Raw genomic sequence first — 18985 nt, 5'->3', positions numbered from 1 at the left:
CGAAGCAGGGATGCCCCTTATCCCCACTCCTCTTTACACTTGCGAAAAACTGCTTTTCTAGTGGCCATTACATCGGCTAATAAGGTTAGTGAGCTGCAGGTACTTTCTGTGCACCCTCCTTCCACAGCTTTCTTCCCAGACAACCTGGTGCTGAGGACAAGTGCCTGTTTCCACTGAAAGTGGTGACATGTTTTCATGTGGGCCAGACCATCACTGTGCCCAACTTCTTTGCGCCCCCTCACTTTTCCAGAGAAGAGGAGAGACTCCACTGACTGGACCCAAAAAGAGTGCTGCCGTTCTACACTGATCGTGCCAGAGAGTTCCGGGTGGATGACCAACATCGCATTTGGTTTGTTAGGGCAAAGAAAAGGAAGGCCATGAGGAAATGGACCACCTCACGATGAATAATTCTCAGAATTATGATTGATACACATTTGCCAAGCAGCAACCCCGTTGGGGCTTGCGTGCTCATTCCACCAGAGCCAAGGCTGCAAACATCTGTATTATCTTGTAAAGTCCCTGCGCTGAGACTGCAACGGGTGCGTCTCGGCACACATTTACCAAACACTATTGACCTGGACATTCATGTCCGTAGTGACTGGTATTTTGCCTGTTCGGTCCTACAGGACTTCTTTGTTTAAATCTATTCACAGACCCACCCCCAGAGAGGTATTGCTTGGGTATTTACTCTAAGGCTGCTAATCTGCGGTTAGAAGGCTCTATCAGATGAACAAGTTACTTATCGTTGGTAATGCCTTATCTGGTAAAGACTATCTTGATTCCTTACTGATCCTCCCCACTCTGCAAATCAATTTCACCATATCGAGTAACCCTTATGAGGTCTTTAGTGTCTGCACACTGGTACATCAGCAACCTCTGGGGCTCAAGGCTTCTTGCATGGAAAGGTCACGAAAAGAAACTAATGTCAGTGTTTTGAGGTCCCCCTATATGGGCACAGAGCATGGACGGCGCTGAAGATACGGAGCCGAAAGATGCTACATACATGCACGCAAAGGTACTGTTTCTGAATCCAATCTGACACCTGGGGGTAAATCTATGGTACCAGTCTCTACCAGATAAGGCGTTACCGAAGGTAAGCAACTTGTTTTTCTGTGCTATAGTGACCATCATGAACCCATTTAAAGCTGCAATCTTATTGAAAGTCAACACATATATTTTATGTAATTTCAGATTTTAATAGTGATCATTTCAATAGAATTTAGAAACTGGACAAAATCCAAGTCAGAGGAAATCTCATTGAGCACAGACAACCTGGGGTATTCATAGGCCCTTTTGAGCATAAAACGGATGATGAATGTAAGTCATGTAATAGTAAAGTTAAATTGTAAAATGAATGAGTTAAGGGTAAGTCAATCAAGTATGACTAAGCACACAACATGCAATAAAAACAATGTAATTTTTAAATTCTCAGTGCTTACTGTTAGTCATAGTGATAATGACAGTAGTTACAATCAGCGGCACTGGAGTCAATGTAGTAAGTGGGGAAGAGTAATACAACTGAGGAGCAGGAGGAGACCATTTTCTCTGATTACATTATTAGCCATGACATCCTGGCAATACCACTTCTTACAACCTTAAAGACTGTATGCATAGGTTGTTTCACTTATGTTGGCAGGTCAAACAAGTGACCCGAATGAGCAGGCAGCCATAAAAGGTGACCACTAAGAAATAGAGAAGGGGTTACATTAATATAGGTAGGGAGTGCGATCAGACACGCAGCACGTCTTAACAACAGAAAAAGCCATGGGTACTTACCATATTGATTGTTTCCATCATGGGTGATGATTTAGCAGCACTGAGCCTCGCATTATCCATTGCGTTCTAGTAGAAACATGAAAATGATATGTTTTAAAGGTATAAAAATGTTTAGATTTAATATAATACAGCCACAAGTTATCTGAAAATGTTATTTACTGGACTGTAAGGTGATTTTCAGTGAGCCTAAACATTTAGAGTTCGCCACAGTAATCATTTTATACAATTACAATGAGAGCCAAGGGAAGGTGCTGTGGGGTGGGGCGCTCACCAATTACTACTTCTCACCCTCACCTGTCACACTGCAGAAGCAAAGCAGTTTGGCAGAGTAAAGAGGGAAGAGGTTATGAGACTTAGCCTTCCCTTATTACACGGCTCCTGCTGTCAATTAATGTCACTTGTTCTCTGGGACATGCACATGTATGACACAGGGCCTGATTTAAACATTTTGTGGATAAGATAATCCATCAAAAACGCGACAGACTACACGGACCTTCAAACTATCGAACCTCCCACCTCATTTGGAGACATGCAGACTATAGGATTTCCTTCAAAAGAGCTTGCATAGACTAAGTCAAGTAAAATCCTCCTCCGATGGCATAGGGTCCGTCAGAGGAGGGGCAGAACACGGTCTGCCCTATTTAGGGGGGATAGTGTAATGACCATCTCCCTGTCACTACCAAGTAAACCTTGGCAGCGAGTGGCAGGAAAAAAGACAGTGTCCAGGGTGTGGGGGAGGGTCATTAGTTTATTTTTTAATAACAAACTCCCTTATATACAATCTAGGGGTCAGTCAACAACATGCAACAACCACACTTTTTACAGCTACTGAAATTGAGTGATGTAAAAGAAAATCTAGTGAGTATAACTTAAAATAATAAGATGCAAACTGAGTTTCTTACTTATCCACTGTTACAAAATACAGTATGCACTTTGGTCAAAGTTAAGTTAAGCACTGGATTTAAAGAAGTTTGGTAATTTCACACCACATGGTATATATCAGCACACATTTCTTCAGGTATAAACTGAAGGAGTTTGTGTAAGGAAAAGAAGTCTGTAATGCTAATAATAAATGGAAATCAGGTGCAATCAATCATTCCCCAATCTGACGCCAAAAACAAAAAATAGGTTAGTACAATTGCCCCAGAACAAAACTGAAAATAAGTGTGACAGATTTGCACTAGGGCCATTTTAACACATGGCATTTTTGGCCCCAGGCCTACATAGTGCGAGAACATCATTTCAGATGATCCTGGGATAGGCAACTTGGTGGTAGTAGGGCCACCTGCAGCCCATCTGACAACTTGAAACATGTTAAGAGATTAAGAATCTGAGGTCAAAAATATATGTCCAAACTAATTAAAATCATTGCTTTGGTGTTTATCTTAACCATTTATCGAAAATGCAGTCAAAACATTATTGGTTTATTTTCTTTTAATGCAAATCTTTATACAATTATGAACAACCATTAGTATCAACATACTTTCTCTTGATCTGTAGCTCGTAGGCTAAGATAGTTGAGGACCTGTGGTTCCAAAACACTAAGTGACTCTAAAAGGGCAGGGATGAGCTTTGGTGTGTGAGGTTTCAGCATGGCTCCAGCACCTTTACTGATTTTTACAAGCGTGTTAATGCTGAAAAAAAAAACAGACAAATGTTTTCATTTATAAATGCTTGCAACAACCACACTGGCATATGCACATATATGTTCCTTGAAAATTTGTGACACAGAAGAAAAAGAAATTGAATGACTATATTGTCCTACGTATCACCTCACAAAATCATAATGAATTGTTTTCAAGGTAGTTCATATGGATTCTTCAAAACCCATATAATGTAAAATGGCTTCCATGCTGCTCCTTTTACAACAAAATGTGTTCATTGAAACTAAATGGTAGATACAGTACAGGCTACAATATAAAAAATATTTACACATATATATTTGACACATGTAACTAATAAACAAGCCCTTTACCAGTGGTGAAATCTTCACATTTTGTGTATAAAGTACATTATACTCTGCAGAGGTAAAAAGTCAATTTTATAATAAAAAATCGTTGAAAAAGCCAAAGACTAACTTTTCAATGGAATTATGCGACTTTATGGTTTTGCCAATGCTTTTTGCCACTGCTGCTCCACACCAGCAAAAATAAAAAGGCTTACTTGCTGATAAAAAACACAGGAGGCAAAAAAAACTAGTAACAGTGTAACAATGTATATGTGTGCATCACTATACAAGTGCAGATGTTGGTTATGAAATGGAAGTCATTTTTTTAAATTTGAATTTACTGCTCCAAGATGACGAATGCCAGTATTGGAGAGGTAAATAAATAACACAAACATGCATTAAAATGAAGGGAGCAGCCCAGCAGTAAATTGAAACTGTCTCTCCCTCCAAAAAAGGTAAAATAATTTATAACATATGAAACGCAAAAGGGGTGCAATGGAAGAGCGGATAGCGAGAGCAGGAAAATGTTGTTGAATGATGGAACCAACATGGAGGCGTGGTGGGGCTGAGGCGCTCTGGCAGGAGGGGTTTGAAATATTAAAAAAATTAAAAACAAGCAACAACAAAAAAGGCAGATGAATGGGTGGTGGAAGCAATGGTGTAGCGAGGGATGGGAGAAATGAGGGTGAAACAGCAACATGGGGAGTGCAGAGGCGGAGTTTTGAGGAGGGAAGCAGCACACAATGGAGATAGAAAAAGAAGGAAAACATTGCTTTAATGTGACAACTGGTTTGCTGCGAGTAGTGCTGGAGATTCCCAGCTTGTATACATGTAGATCCCATGCTGTGCATAAACAGAAAAGCAGTAATCAACCCCTAATACTGTGGTTTGTCAATGGAGGCAAGAGATGTGTAGAACAGTATTTCTAGTACAGTTTGTCCGACTTGCCAATTGTCTGGCTTGACTATCTGCACAGTAATGGATGGGTTCCAAAGAAGGCCATTGTGGCACCTTTTTCTTAAATGAAATGCACTCTAGGGACAGAACGTAAAGTGCTGTAGAGATGGCATTAGCAAGTTGTGTAGTAAGCTGGCTCTTTATATAGTATACCAAAAAGAGGTAAACTGTGCAGAGTCCAAGAAATTCACTTTTGGGGGTACATCTATCACATTTTTACATGATGTTTGTTGCATGATTTTCATGGATCTTTCCATGTCTCAACTCGTATACGACTATTTAGAGCCAAGAAGGATCCTTGGCTCGATTCAGGCTTGACTCTCCCTGTGAATATGCTGGCTCCCCCACCTCTACTCAGGCCCCAGCAACAGTGACGGTAGGTCACTGTTGCCACAGACACTGATCCGAATGACACTGCCAGGGAAGACCAAGTAAATAATTGTTAAGGGGGTGTTCCACCCATTTTTGAATTTCCAACGTTGGAGCAATGAGAATCCGCATCTTTGACAACCAACACATTTCCTAATTACAGAAGCAATAGTAGCAAGGGAAAGCAGATGGCAATAACCCTAACCAACTGATCCACAGAGCACTGCCTAGACATTGTGGGTGATGGTACCTGGAGTGGTACTTTAAGTTCTTAAGTATGGGTAGCAGGTCTACTGTCGATGTAGTACAACTTTAGAAGTAATGATTCAGTATATGGGAGTTGACCTCTCACTCGATAGTTTGGTGATGACTCCCGCTTAGTAAATGTTCAAGCAATATATGGTGGGCATCTTCTGGGTTCAAATGAGAACCACCTTATGGCGAATCTGTGTCTGAAATGCTCAGCGGGCGAACTGTACTGATGGTCACCTGCGGTTCTGGAATAAGAAATGACCTGCCCAGTAAAAAGTTGTTTTTGTTCCGCCATTGAGCTCTGCCGAGAAAGACTTTTGTAAAGGGTGCAGATGTAGAAGCCTTGCATGTGGGACTGGCGCAATAGAAGTCACCATAATTTCCAACAAGTTAATTACTATTCTCACCATCACAGGAGACTATGGCTGGGAAGGGGAAGCAGCGCCTGAAACATGATCACTAGTTGTAGGCTTGGGTAAGCTTTGCTTGGGACTGAATAGAATATGGCTCACCTGGGTTTGTTGGAGATACAGGTATGACTTTTTTGCGTGGATTGTAAAGCTTAGTTCTGGATGTAGAATGGATTGTTGGGAGTAGGATGTGGCCAATGTATTGGAAATGATTGGTTTCCCAGTCGTACAGGAATGGAAATATATCAATTTGACTGCTCCAGAGATGTGCTGCCACCATGGCTAGATATTTGGAAAAACACTCTGGGATCTGTCATGACCCCAGAGTGGTATTTAACTGTAAGTAAACACCACTTACCAGAAATCAGAAATACTCAAGGTGAGCCTGATGAATCAGGATATGGAAGTAGGAGTCCATGAGATGGAGGGTGGCCATGCAATCTCCCACACTGAGCAACAGAATGAAATTGTGTAGTTTCGTCGTTTTTAAATGACTAGACACAATGTAGAGGTTAAACTCTTATGGGTGGATGTTAGGCTGCAGTGTTTCTTCCTTCTTGGTGATTAGAAAGTACAGAAAATAGATTCCTAGTTCTCATTGAAGGGTCGGAACAACTTGCATCCCTTCTCTCAGGAGCAGTACTTTTAACTCCTCCAAAAGTAGTCTGTGTTGATCCTTGCCGATACTGTGGTGTTCAGGTGGCAGATTTGAAGGGGTGATGTAAAATCTATATAGTAACTGCGTGGACTGGTCTGAGATTATTTGCTCTCATTGAGGGAGGTATAACCACATTTTTCCCCTGACAGCTGTGAATGACTGTTTGTTGCAAGAGTTGCCTCTGGCTACGAAATCCACCCTAACTTATTGTCCTGAGGCTGGTCTTCCTGAGAGAACTGCTGCAGATACTAACGTCTAGGTCCGATGAACAATGCTTTGGATTCTGCTGAGATTTGACATTTTTGAAACCCTGCTTTTTCTGCTGTTGCAAGACACCCATAGCTTCTACTGTGTCCCTATCTTTTTCATCTTTTCAAACATTCTGGCCACCTGAGAGCCAAATAGGTGATAAACGAACTGCAGTCCAAAAAGGTACTGTTGGGTGTAACCCTGAAACCCTAAGCCAAGCATGTTTATTTATTTGATTTACTTGAGTTTTATATAGCGCTTGCTAGACCAGAGGGTATTAGAGTACTTAACAGGTTATACAAATACATAAATACGTTTATAAGAGGTACAAAAGGAACTCTTAATGTAAAAGTCACAAGCCAGTACAGCACTCAATGGCTATATTCAAAAGAAAAACACAGGGTATATGGAGGAGAAAGACATCAGGGGGAGGTGTCGGTGAGCAAGTCCCAATGAGGCAATTGAACAAGTAATGTGACCATCTTGAAGGTGTTCATCAACGGGGTGAACGTAGAACAGTTTGTGTGCCTGTGAAGGTCGCTGTTGAGGAGCAGAGATTTGAGTTCACGTTTGAATGAGGGGAAGGAAGGGTTACAGTTGAGATCTTTAGGTAGCAAGTTCCAGATCTTCTGAGCATTACCCGCGATGGAGCGAGATTGAGGTGATCTCTTCTTGAAGTTGGGAGGAATGACGTCGGAGCATCTCAGAGCTTCTCAGAGTTTCTCAGAGTATGGGCTCTTCCAGCTCCTGGGATTCTGGTTTCTAAGTATTGGTTTTTTTTTGTATGAAGCACTTAGTGGGTGATGCAGGCTGTCTTGAAAAAACATCTGCCTTCCATGGGAAGCCATTTGAGAGCAGGAGAGATGTCAAATATTTTGGTGCCTGTGAGGAGTATGGCAGCTGCGTTAAGAGCAGCTTTCATGGGTCCACAGGGGTTCCAGTAAGGAGAGAGTAGCCGTAGTAAACCATTTCAAGACAGTGCAATTGATACCGGTGCGGACTCTGAGAGTGTCGAGTAGAGCTGGGTGATTTACTGTATCAAAAGCTGCAGATAAGTAGAGTAGGATTAGGAGACAGTCATCACCTTCATCCAGGCTTCTGTGAATGTCATCTGAAATATTGAGCATGGTGGTTTTGGCGCTACAGCCTTTACGGAATCCTGACTGGAAAGTGTTGTGAAGGTTGAATTCTTCCATGTGTCGGTTTAGTTGCAGGAGGACACATTTCTCCAGTGTTTGGGCTAGGAAGGTAAGGTTTGTGATGAGTCAACGATTGTTGAAGTCATTGGGGTCAATTCCAGGTTTTTGTGCATGGGGGTGACTTGGCCTATCTGGAGTGACTCAGGAACACAGCCTGAGGAGGGAGAGGCATTAAAGATTTTGGTCCAGAGGGGGGAGATGATATTGCTGAGGTTCTGTATTAAGTTGGAGGGCAGTGGGTCAGAAGCGTGGGCACCAGGCTACATGTGTGCTATTATTGTGAAGACTTCTTTTTCAGTCATAGGTTTGAAGTTTGTCCACTTAGCATTGTTTTTGGGCTGCTGGCAATCCTATTTGATTTCAGGTTTTGTTGGGAGGTGATGGTCATTGGTTGAGCCCAGGGAGGATATTTCGGAGGTGACCGCAGGGTCAGTGACACAGTTGGACAGGGATGACAGATTGGTATCATGAATAAGAGAAAGCTGAATTTAGCAACTTTGTCAGTGAAGTAGTTAGCAATTGTTTCACTGCGCATAAGAGGATGCAGCTATTGACCGGTTTAGAGGCAGAATCCACTGCATCGAGGATCTACCTGATGCTTGTGCTGGAGAATACCTTCTCCTCTGGTACAATATCTTTTGTTCTCTTTTAGTATGCCTCTTTGAGGGACTGGAGAATTTGTTTCAGGACACCCGCAGTTGTCACAAACAGGGTCTTGCGACTGGTAATCAGCAATTGTGTAGAGGCCCCAAAGCAATGTATTGCCCCACAGTAGTGATACTCTTCCTCTCCTTGTTAGGAGTTGGAGTGCCCATTGTGTCTTGCATAAGAGCTGTCTTGCGGTGTAAACAACAAGAGCGGTCTGAGGGTACCTGCCATGGATTAACAATCCGTCTTGAGGTGCAAGTTTGAACTTCTTGTCTACCCCGGGGATGACTGCTCTTGTGTTGACAGGGTCTTTGATGTTTTCTGTAGAACACTTCAGCACAGATCTGAGCATGGGAAGGTATTGAGTGCGATGCTCTGTTCTGGACAAGGTCTCTACGTAAAATGCCTCCTCCTGTATGGAGGGACATGTTCTGGAAGCCTGTGGCCCTATACAGCAGTGAGGGATGTCTGTCTGAGATGCTCTGAAGACAATGCAGACTTTATGTACATGTTCTGGGGTGAACTGCTTTGAACATTTACTGGTGGGTGGTTACACATCTGTTATCATACCTAGCAGGTAGAACTGGTTGGTTGAAACCAGAATTATGTACTCTTAGATTTGGAAACTGACCCAAAAAAAGCAAACCAGATTTATTGACTGGGAATTATCATTGGCCAAGCACCAAATTACAATGGCTGGAAGTCAATCAATGCTCCTCAATTGAGTAGTTGGATGTCTGAAATAATAAACTGGCTGAGGGAGTTGCATTAATCAGCTTGTATGGTTCCAGGGAAGAATAACTGTTAGGGTCATCCCTATCCTAGTGCCACGCATCTTCTAGTTGGTCAGTAGTCCCTGGTTCCTGATATAGAAGCAGAGATTTGAGTTAAAATGTACAGAGTGAGGTGTGAACAGCTGTGCAGATGGTAGTGGTAGGATGGCGTTTGGTCTTCACGGGCTCCAAGATCCCATTAAATAGCCTCCTAAAAGGTGGTTTTGCATTTCTTATGAGGTGGCTATATGGTGGAAGGAGGTCCAGCCCAGAGATTTTTTTGATGTAGACTGGCCTCTTCCTAGTATAAGGCTGGTGCCCTTTATCTAGTGGCATCAAGTTTGTGCTCGGCTTCATCACTGATCTTTATGCTAAAGTCTGACAGTGTCCTCTGGGCTTCAAGGCTCTGTGCCACAGCCTCGAGAGATTTCACTATCAAATGTGGGCAGACAAGACTGTCTAACCTTCATGGAGAAAGGCTGATCAGTCAAAGTATGAAACTATGGAGATATGACCATGCTGTAGAATTAAAGGTGGATCCATGGAGGTAAGATCCTTTGTGTCTGCTTGACGTAGTTTTCAAGGTCAGCTTAGAAAGGGAAGATCTTCAGAGTCCCCTGCAAGCCATGGATGCTGCCCCTGGTCTGCAATCTCAGGACCTAAAACCAGAGGGGCAGTCATTGTCCAGGGTGTAGTCATCCTGATGGACCCTGTAGAGTCTTGTGAGAGGATACATATGTAGAGTTCAGCTCCTGTTTAACGTCCAGGCTACAGAATAACACTTCTCCGTAGTCATCAAAGTCTACTCCTTTACTCTTGTGGCAGAGATGGAGTCCTGTATAGTTCTGGCGCTGCATAGCTGACTAATGCGCACAATTTCTGTCCAATTGGTGCTCAAAAGTTTACATTGAATGAAAGGCCTTACACGCCGAAGCACTGATGTCTTGATGAACAGATGCTCTGGTCCTCTGGTGTCAAAATCTTTTTTCGCTGTGGGAGTGGTTGTAAGGAGTCGAAAAAATCCAAACCTAATGGTGGAAAAAAACTGTCTGTGGTGGAGTCCGTGTCCTGGTGAAGTCTTAACAGTCGGCATTGGGATAAACCTGACAAGTTACATAAACCTCACGTCACACAAAAAGGTTGATAATATTGCTGTATAAACTCATCCCTCTAACTTAAAATTCCGGTCAGCAACAGCACAACCATAGTACTTGACACAGTGAATACAGTCATGTATCTATCACCAGCCATCTTTTTTCGTGCAACTAATGCAAATCTTCTACAGACCTGCCACCTTTATGTCTCACGTCTGTCGTGTAAAATCTAGAATGCTCAAGTTCCACTACAGAAAACAATTAAAATGAACAGTAAATATGAGAAATGTTATAGTAAAACAAAACATTTTGCGCCGGTACTATAAAAGTCTAGCCATTTGTAGAGATGCTCCTATGTGGCAAAAATTAAAACTAATAAGATGTTCAACTGAGCAAATATTTACGGGTCGGCAAGATAATCTGAGAATTTTTTTTTCTGCTTATATTTTTTTTATTTTACTAAAGACATCATTATATAGTCACCTTTCCAAATCATGGGAAATATACAAAATGTATTCATCTATGCAGAACGAAATGCTGAAGAACATTTCAAAAAGAAGCTTCTATGAGAAACCAATGGCGTGATGTAAATGTATGTGTCTTGTAAAGCGCACTGCTGCCCTGAGGCGTCGTGGCGCTGTAGACCGCTGGGGAACCCGTCCTGGCTATCCCTGTGAGATGGTCCCTACTGGGTATCTCCAAGGTGAAACCAGGCATCCCCGGCGAATGTGGGGGGCCGTTGTAGAGATGAGGCAAGCTAATGCCCAGAGTTACCGAGTGTGATCCCTGGTTAGAGTAGGCACCGAGGCGAGAATTATCGAGTCCCCTGACCCTGGTCCACGACCCTGCCGCGTCGGGAATTGAACCCTGGTCCCGGGCCGTTCTCTGCTTCCGGGTCTGCCGCATCTAACCAGTGAGCCACACCACTCCACTATGATGGTAAAGTAAATTCTACAAGATTAGACAGCTGACTCAGAGTGTTAACATTTTCAGGAGAAGAACAAACACACCTTAAAACTAATAAGAAAAACTACACACACTAATTACTAAATTATTTATGATACAATTTATTTCAAATATTAAAGTGGACAAAAAAACATGAGCTGTACTTGATCCAATTAGGTTATGCAAATACAAACCTGAGGGATCGGACTTCAGACACGGTACTCATCATTCCTTTATCGAGAAGGCATGGAAGAAGCACAGCAATAGTTTTTTGACCAGATAATCCTTTTGAGGAATCACACATTCTCACACAAATCTGAGGGAAAAAATTAGATTTTTTATATTAAGAACAACCAATTCTAACAAATCTATCAAAAATAAGATAATCAAACAAATAGATGCTAAAGGCTTTCAGTTTATCTGAAAAGCAAATCCCAATGCACCTGAACTATAATCATTTCAAATGTGTCTAAGAGCAATGAGATGCCAACACCTTAGAGTAGGGTTGTGTTGGAGGGGCTATTGCAACATCAACTGCAAAATACAATAAGGTAGTTCCACAGATAGTGTGCTCTTTGGAGTAATATATTTATGAAAGGTGACAGTCACTTTTATAAGATTCACGCAAAGAAAGTCGTATTGAAATATTACCTTGCTCAAAGTTTTTAATGCTAATTCTGCTGCTTTTCTTACGGATTCCTGAGGGGGAACAAAGGAGAAATTAATACAGAGAATCTATCAGTATTAAGAATTAAAAACACTCACTTCTATTGTCATTATTTAAACAAAGGGTAGATCATAAATCCATACAAAGCTCAATGTTACAAAATTGACAAAAAATCCCAACAAAGAATGATCAGGTAATCTCTTTAGAAGTGTTCAGATTTGTTACTATGCAAGCAAAATCTAATATACACCCTTTTAATCTTAGTTGCCCTACACCTAGGCCCAAAAGAATACATTACTCACATTAGACAACACTCTTTTTGGTGGATATTCTAACTGCAGATTCCTCACCTTCAAAATATCCCCATGCATCAGACTGTACCAGGAGAATTTTCACACCAATGCCCCCAAGCACTGATGGTGCCATGTAGCTCCACAGTGACTCCATACCACCCGGAAATGATGGAGTGGAGCCACATATCAGTGCTACCCCTGCATGCTGACGCAAGTTTCTTAATTCTTCTCCTTCCACACACTTAGATGTGGAGCCCTACCAAAAAATTGCAAGTGACAGCATGCCAAAACCTAGTATGGAATCTTAAGATTTTCAGGACTCCACACAACAGAATTAGGAAGTAGGAAAGCAGTGAGGAGTAAGTGGTTCAATAGACTATCCAACAGAAAGAGTGTTACCGAAGGTAAGTAACTTGATCTTCTGATGGATAGTTCTCACTGCAGATTCCTCACATTAAAAATAGATTTCAAAACAGTACCTCCTAAAGGTGGAGGGTCTGAGCAGCATACTCAGATGAATGAGACTTCCAGGATTAAGCAAGTAAAATGGCCCTCACGTAAGTCCAGACTGTCAAGGCAGTAGTATTCGTGAACATGTCACACACACATCAGTCTGGCAGGTGTCCAGAACCAACATTCTCCTTGACAATGCCATTATTGCGGCCGCGGCCCTGGAGTGATGCACCCACAGGACTTCAAGAGCTTACTTCACGGCCAACGCATAGATTTTAATGCTGATGGCTATTAATCTTGCCAAGGCCGCCTTAGCTTGCTTCTCTAGAAAACCTTGCCACGAGCCGGTCACAACAGTCCCTTATGCAGTCAATGTAAACGTTCAAAGCCCTTTTTAGATTGAGCTAATGGAGTCTCTTTTCCGCCATCAGAGGATTAGGAGGAGCAAATACCTTTGGCAGTGATGAACAAGTTACTTACCTTTGGTAACAATATATCTGTAAGAGACATATATTAGTTATAGATTCCTTACCTTAGAATTACCCCCAGGCGTCAGACTGTACCCAGAGATTTTTTCTTTAGCAGTACCCCAGCATGTCGGGGGTGGCTTTGGTCGACTCCGCGTTTGTCGTGGAGTCATGGGCGTCAGAATGACGTAGCGGTGTCTACTTAGACGCCGCCCCTGCACGCTGACGTCAGTTCTTTACACGCCATTCCACGGCAGAAACGCAGAGCCATGCAAGACACTGACCACTAGTGCACATAACTAGGGCCCTGAAAGGGAGTCCCTCACTCTAGCAGTTAGTTCGCAGAACAGGGAGGATGGATGGGGCAGTAAGGAATCTATAACTAATGTATGTCTCTTACAGATATATTGTTACTGAAGGTAAGTAACTCGTTCATCTGAAAGAGACTATTAGATATATATTCCTTACCTTAGAAAAGATACCCCAGCAATACCAACCCGGAGGTGGATTTGAGAACCAAGTTCACACCAGAAAGTCCTGGAGAACTGAATGGCCAAAGAAGCCGTCTCTCCGGATTGACTATCCAGGCAGTAATGTTTAGTGAACGTGTGCAGTGATGCCCACGTGGCTGCCTGGCAGATTTCACGGAGGGGTACTCCACATCCCAAAGCAGTATTGGCTGCCGTCGTGGTGTTGGAATGGGTGCCCAGATCTACTGGAGGCTCCTTTTTTGCCAAGGAATAGCAGATTTTAATGCAAAGGACGACCGATCAAGAGATGGTACGTTTTTGCACGGCCCAACCTTTCTTGGCGCCCGCATAGCCAACTAAGAGTTAATAGTCCACCCGGAAGTGTTATCTGCGATTCAGATAAAATGATAACACATGTTTTGGATCCAGACAATGGAGCCTCTACTCCTTCTTGGAAGGATGCAGGGGCGGGAAGAAGGTTGGCAAAGTGATGGTCTGTTCTATGTGGAAAGAGCTAACCACTTTGGGAAGAAAAGAAGGTCTAGTTCGTAGGACAACCTTGTCCGGATGGACAGCAAGGAAAGGAGGTTTAGAAGATAGAACCGGAAGCTCACTCACCCATTTAAAAAAAAAAATCATTTTTTTTTAACTTGAGTTTTATATAGCGCTGGCTAGACCCGTAGGTATCGGAGCGCTTTACAGAGTATCAGTACAAAGCACGTTACACAAGTTACAGAACAATTACATAATGTTACACAGTAGCAAAAGAAAACACAAGTTAGGAATATGAGAAAAGTCGAGGATGGAAATGAGTGGACGCATGATGAGGCAGAAAACAGTAGGATATATAGCGGTAAAAACGGAGGCAAGAAACAGCCTAAGGGGCAGACGAGGAAAAAGGGGGAGCACAGAAAGGAAAGGGGATGGAAAAACAGATCAGGACAGCAAAGTGCGAGGAAAACAAAACGGAAAAGGCACCAGAGATGTTAACAAAATCAGAAGAATGAGGAGTGGGTCCGTGGCGAACAAGAGACAATTTCAAAGTCATCCAGCAGGAAACAGGGATTGCTAAAATGGCGGGTCGTGGGAAGGAGAGGCAGTGGAAAATAGTCCCAAAATGGCAGGGAGCATAAGGGTCCAAGAACCAAAAAGGCTAAGTCCGGAAAAAAAGAAAAATAAGCGCTGATTTCACGGAGAGGCACTAGAAGGGGAAAAAGATCCGAAAGTCAGGGGTGCAGCAGTCTATTTTCGAGTCACAGCCATTCAGTCCATGAACAAGTGTTCTCGGCAGCGGTGTCCAATCCGTTGTCGATATGTCTTGAGAGGAACCGTTATGGGCAGCAGGGCAGCAGATCAAGATAACAGGAGGCAGCAAAGTTGGAAACCCGCATGGGAGCTTCTCCGGCAAGGACGGAAGAGTAACTCAGAACGCCACGTAGCACAGCGCCGATAGTCCTTACCTCTTGTAAGTCTCAAAATCATCCCAGTTGACAAGCTGGAGGTGAGGTAACAGTAGGGGAAGGCAGCAGTAAGCGAGCCCAGAGGCAGGGGGAGAGTCAGGAGGGGAGAACCTCCGCCCGTCTACTCTGCAGCCATCCAGAGCGATCAGAGAGGCATCGACAGCTTCGAAAGGATTCCGCCGCAACGTTGGACACCAGGGACATCAGAGAGAAGGCGGGGGAGGAGGAAGCTGAGCAGCGGAGTTGAGATGGGAGCTGTGCCCGATGCCCGGCTGGGTAGGTGTCGGCTGCGGCGAGATACCTGGGCCAGACTCCCCTATAGCTGAACAGAGCGGCTCCACCGGACATCGGCCATGCTGGTCCTGGAACTCCACAGGAGAAAGCTAGTAGCGCCACTTTTGACGAGAATTCTCATGCTCCCAAGCGCAGGAATGGAGCATCGAGGACCGTAGATGAGGACGGAAGCCCAGATGAGTAGGTTTATCCCCGGAGGAGGTGGGAATCTAGGGATATTTAGCCAAAAAGGCTAAGTCAGGCCGGGAGCCCCCGGCCAGAGTTCTTCACCAGGCGGCAAACAAAGGGGATGGCAACCAGAAAAGCAGTCTTTAAGGCTGAGTAGGAAGGGGAAGAAAGGCCGAAAGATTGCCTTACAGGGTGCCCAGAGCAGAGCCCTGTTGGCCCAAAGATAGAATGAAATGGAGAACCTCTGAAAGAGGGACAGAAAGGGGATCTACAGCCTTTGCTGTGCACCATGCCACAAATTTGTTCCATCTACAGGCGTATACCATTTTTGTGGAGGGACACCTGGCTGCCAAGATGACATTACAGACTTCGGGAGGAAGGTCAAAAGCGGTCAACTGTCGCCTCTCAATCTCCATGCAAGGAGGTGGAGGCTGGACAGGTTCAGGTGGAGGACCTTCCCCTCCTGCTGTGACAGAAGATCCTCCCCAAGAGGCAGTCTGACTGGAGGATCGATGGGCCAGGTTCAAGAGCTCGGGAAACCAAACTCTTTGTGCCTAGTCCGTAGCCACAAGAATGGCTTGAGCCTGGTCGTGATTGATCTTCTTCAGCACTCTGGGCAGAAGTGATATAGGCGGAAAGGCGTATAGAAGACCGCAATTAGCACTGCCGAGCAAGTGCCGCCTAGCAAATTCCAACGTGCAGAACTGCTGTTATTGCGCGTGCTCTTCAGTAGCGAACAGATCTAAACCAAGGTTCTCCCCACTGCTGAAAGAGACCTTGCGCCACCTCCGAGTGAAGACGTCATTCGTGATCCATCATGCACCTGCGGCGGAGTTCGTTTGCCCTGGCGTTCAGAGAACCTGCCAGGTGTTGAACCATCAGACATGACCTCATGTTTCAGCCATGTCCAAAGGTGAAGAGTCTCCTGACATAGGATCCTTGACCCCACCTGCACTGTTTATTGCAGTACCACAAGGTGGTGGTGTTGTCTGAACACCTGCACTACCCTTCCTCTGACAGAAGGATGGAATGCCTTCAGTGCAAGATGAATCTCTCGGCCTCCAGAAGGTTGTTGTGGATCGCTGACTCCACCGGAGATCAGAGACCCCTGATCTCCACCTCTCCCATGTGGCCGCCCCATCCCAGGAGTGACACATCTGTCACCACTGTGAACTGTGGTTGGAGAAGGGAGAGGGATCTGGCGTTGACCTATTCCTGGTTCATTAGCCACCACTGCAATTGATGTGCAGTGTCCTCCGAGATCTGGATGCAATCGGAAAGATTCCCCTGCAGCTAGACCCACTGGAACTTCAGGTTCCACTGCAGAGCCCGCATATGCCACCTGGCATGATCCACCAGCAGGATGCAGGAGGCCATGGGGCCCAGCAGCCTCAGGGTCATTCTCACTGAAATCCAGGGTAGAGGCTGAAACATCGGTATCACAGCCTGAATATCCCGGGCTTGCTGCTGGGGAGGATAGGCCCGAAACTGCGCTGTGACCAGAACCACTCCGATGAAAAGGAGCTTCCGAGAGGGAATCAGGTGTGACTTCAGCACATTGATAGTGAACCCCAGCAAGTGCAGGAGGTCCGCCGTAGTCTGGAGGTGGGAGACGAAAGCCTGGGGCGAGCTCGCCTTCAACAGCCAGTCGTCGAGATAGGGGAAGACTGGAACCCCTAATCTGCGCAGATGAGCTGCGACCACGCTATCACTTTTGTGAACACCTGAGGTACGCTGGTAAGGCTAAATGGGAGCATGGTAAACTGAAAATGCTCGTGGCCTACCATGACCGTAGGTATCACCTGTGGGCTGGCAGGACGGGTATGTGGAAGTAAGCGCCCTGCAAGTCCAATGCTACCATCCAGTCTCCGGTCTAGGGCAGACAGGATCTGAGCTAATGTCAACATTTTGAACTTCTCCTTCCGGAGGAAGTGGTTGACAACCCTGAGATCCAAGGTAGGACACAGGCCTTTGTCCTTCTTGGGTACCAGGAATTAGTGGGAATAACAACCACAACCTAATTCTGGGACAGGGACTTGGTCAAAAGCTCCCTTGGCCAAGAGAGCCGAAACTTCCTGGCGGTGAAGGGCCAAGTGAACCTCCGACACGTGATGGGGTGTTCGTGAAATGGATGGAGGGATAGTCTCGAAGGGGAAGGAGTAGCCCGTTCGGACCATCTGCAAAACCCACCTGTCCGACATGATGTTGGGCCAGTGAGTGAGTTGATGGCGGATCCTGCCGCCAACTGGCAACAGATGGCCCTGAAAGGTCAGACTAGGAAGGTTTGGAGGCTCCTGTAGAGGGGGCACTGGTGGATTGGCCCACCCACTGGCCCCCAGACACACGGCGCTGGATCCCACGTCCCCAGCAGTGCATAGGCTGGGTAGTTTGTGGCCATGGGTGGAACGTGGTGGGGCACCCTTTCAGTAGCCACGAAAGGCAGACTGAATGGGGCGAGAGGTGGCAGCGAGGCCCAAGGATCTGGAAGTAGCTCTAGAGTCCTTGAAGAGCAAAGGCGCATTGTCCACCTTGTCACCAAACAGGCGATGTCCCTCAAAGGGCATTTGTAAAAGGGTCGATTGGACATCCCCGGAGAAGCCAGTGGACCTCAGCCAGGCGTAGTGCCTCAAGATTACTGCAGTAGAAATCGTTCTACCGAGTTGGCGGTATCCAGCTCACATCGAATGGCGAACTTTGCTGCGTCCCTACCATCTGCGACCGCACTGGAGAGTACGGCTTGGGCCTCCTCCAGGCACTGTGGCAGCACCTGCGCAACAATATCCCACACAGAGTGGGTGTACCGGCCCAAGAGACATGCAGTGTTCACCGCACTGGCAGAAGAAAACATCTTCTTCCCAAAATGGTCAAGCTTCTTGGATTCCCTATCTGGGGGAGCAGGAGGGAATGCGCCTTTGGATGTTGTGCCTTGGACCACCAAGCTCTCTGGGGTAGTGTGTTGGGAGAGGAAAATCGGGTCGCCTGGGGCCGGGCGGTGGCGTCGGGCAATCATCTTTTCCACAGGAGCCCCTGTGCTGGGCTTGGACCAAGTGCCCAGAAGGATGTCATTGAGGGCCTCATTGAATGGCAGCAGGGGCTCCGAAGAGGCTGCATCCAGCTGAAGCACCTCAGTCAGGAGGTTAGTCCTGACTGCCACCATAGGAAGCTCTAGGCCCAAGGCCTCAGTCACCCTACGCAACACCACAGTGTAGGAGGCTCCCTCCTACGTGGCCACAGTAGGGGGAGAAAGCATACCAAGGTCTGGGGGGTATCCAAACCACTGGCCTCACCCAACTCCTCTCTCCAGTCGGCTCTTCAAGCAGGCCTGCGGGAGGGTCAACAGACCCCTCCCAGTCCTCCTCACCCTCCTCTGGCTTCTGTATGGAACGCCAGGGTAGGACAGTGGTACATAAGTACCGGTCGTCGGTGGTACTGGCA

The 18985-nt window shown here is 45.4% G+C and overlaps 1 protein-coding gene across 2 annotated transcripts in view; it reads right to left on the bottom strand.

Annotated features, from left to right (window-relative positions):
• ECPAS (Ecm29 proteasome adaptor and scaffold) overlaps positions 1 to 18985 on the bottom strand; it is a 709962-nt gene that overhangs the window by 210173 nt on the left and 480804 nt on the right. For both annotated transcript variants that reach the window (XM_078676653.1, XM_078676652.1), the window contains exons 33-36: positions 11930 to 11977; positions 11473 to 11594; positions 3260 to 3410; positions 1777 to 1842 (exon numbers count right to left, since the gene is read on the bottom strand). In XM_078676653.1, coding sequence (XP_078532779.1) covers positions 1777 to 1842; positions 3260 to 3410; positions 11473 to 11594; positions 11930 to 11977 — 387 coding nt within the window. The remainder of the gene's footprint in view (positions 1 to 1776; positions 1843 to 3259; positions 3411 to 11472; positions 11595 to 11929; positions 11978 to 18985) is intronic.

This window comes from Lissotriton helveticus, chromosome 2_1 (assembly GCF_964261635.1).
Source record: "Lissotriton helveticus chromosome 2_1, aLisHel1.1, whole genome shotgun sequence".
Classification (NCBI taxonomy): Eukaryota; Metazoa; Chordata; class Amphibia; order Caudata; family Salamandridae; genus Lissotriton; species Lissotriton helveticus.
This window is presented reverse-complemented; position numbering and strand designations above follow the sequence as displayed.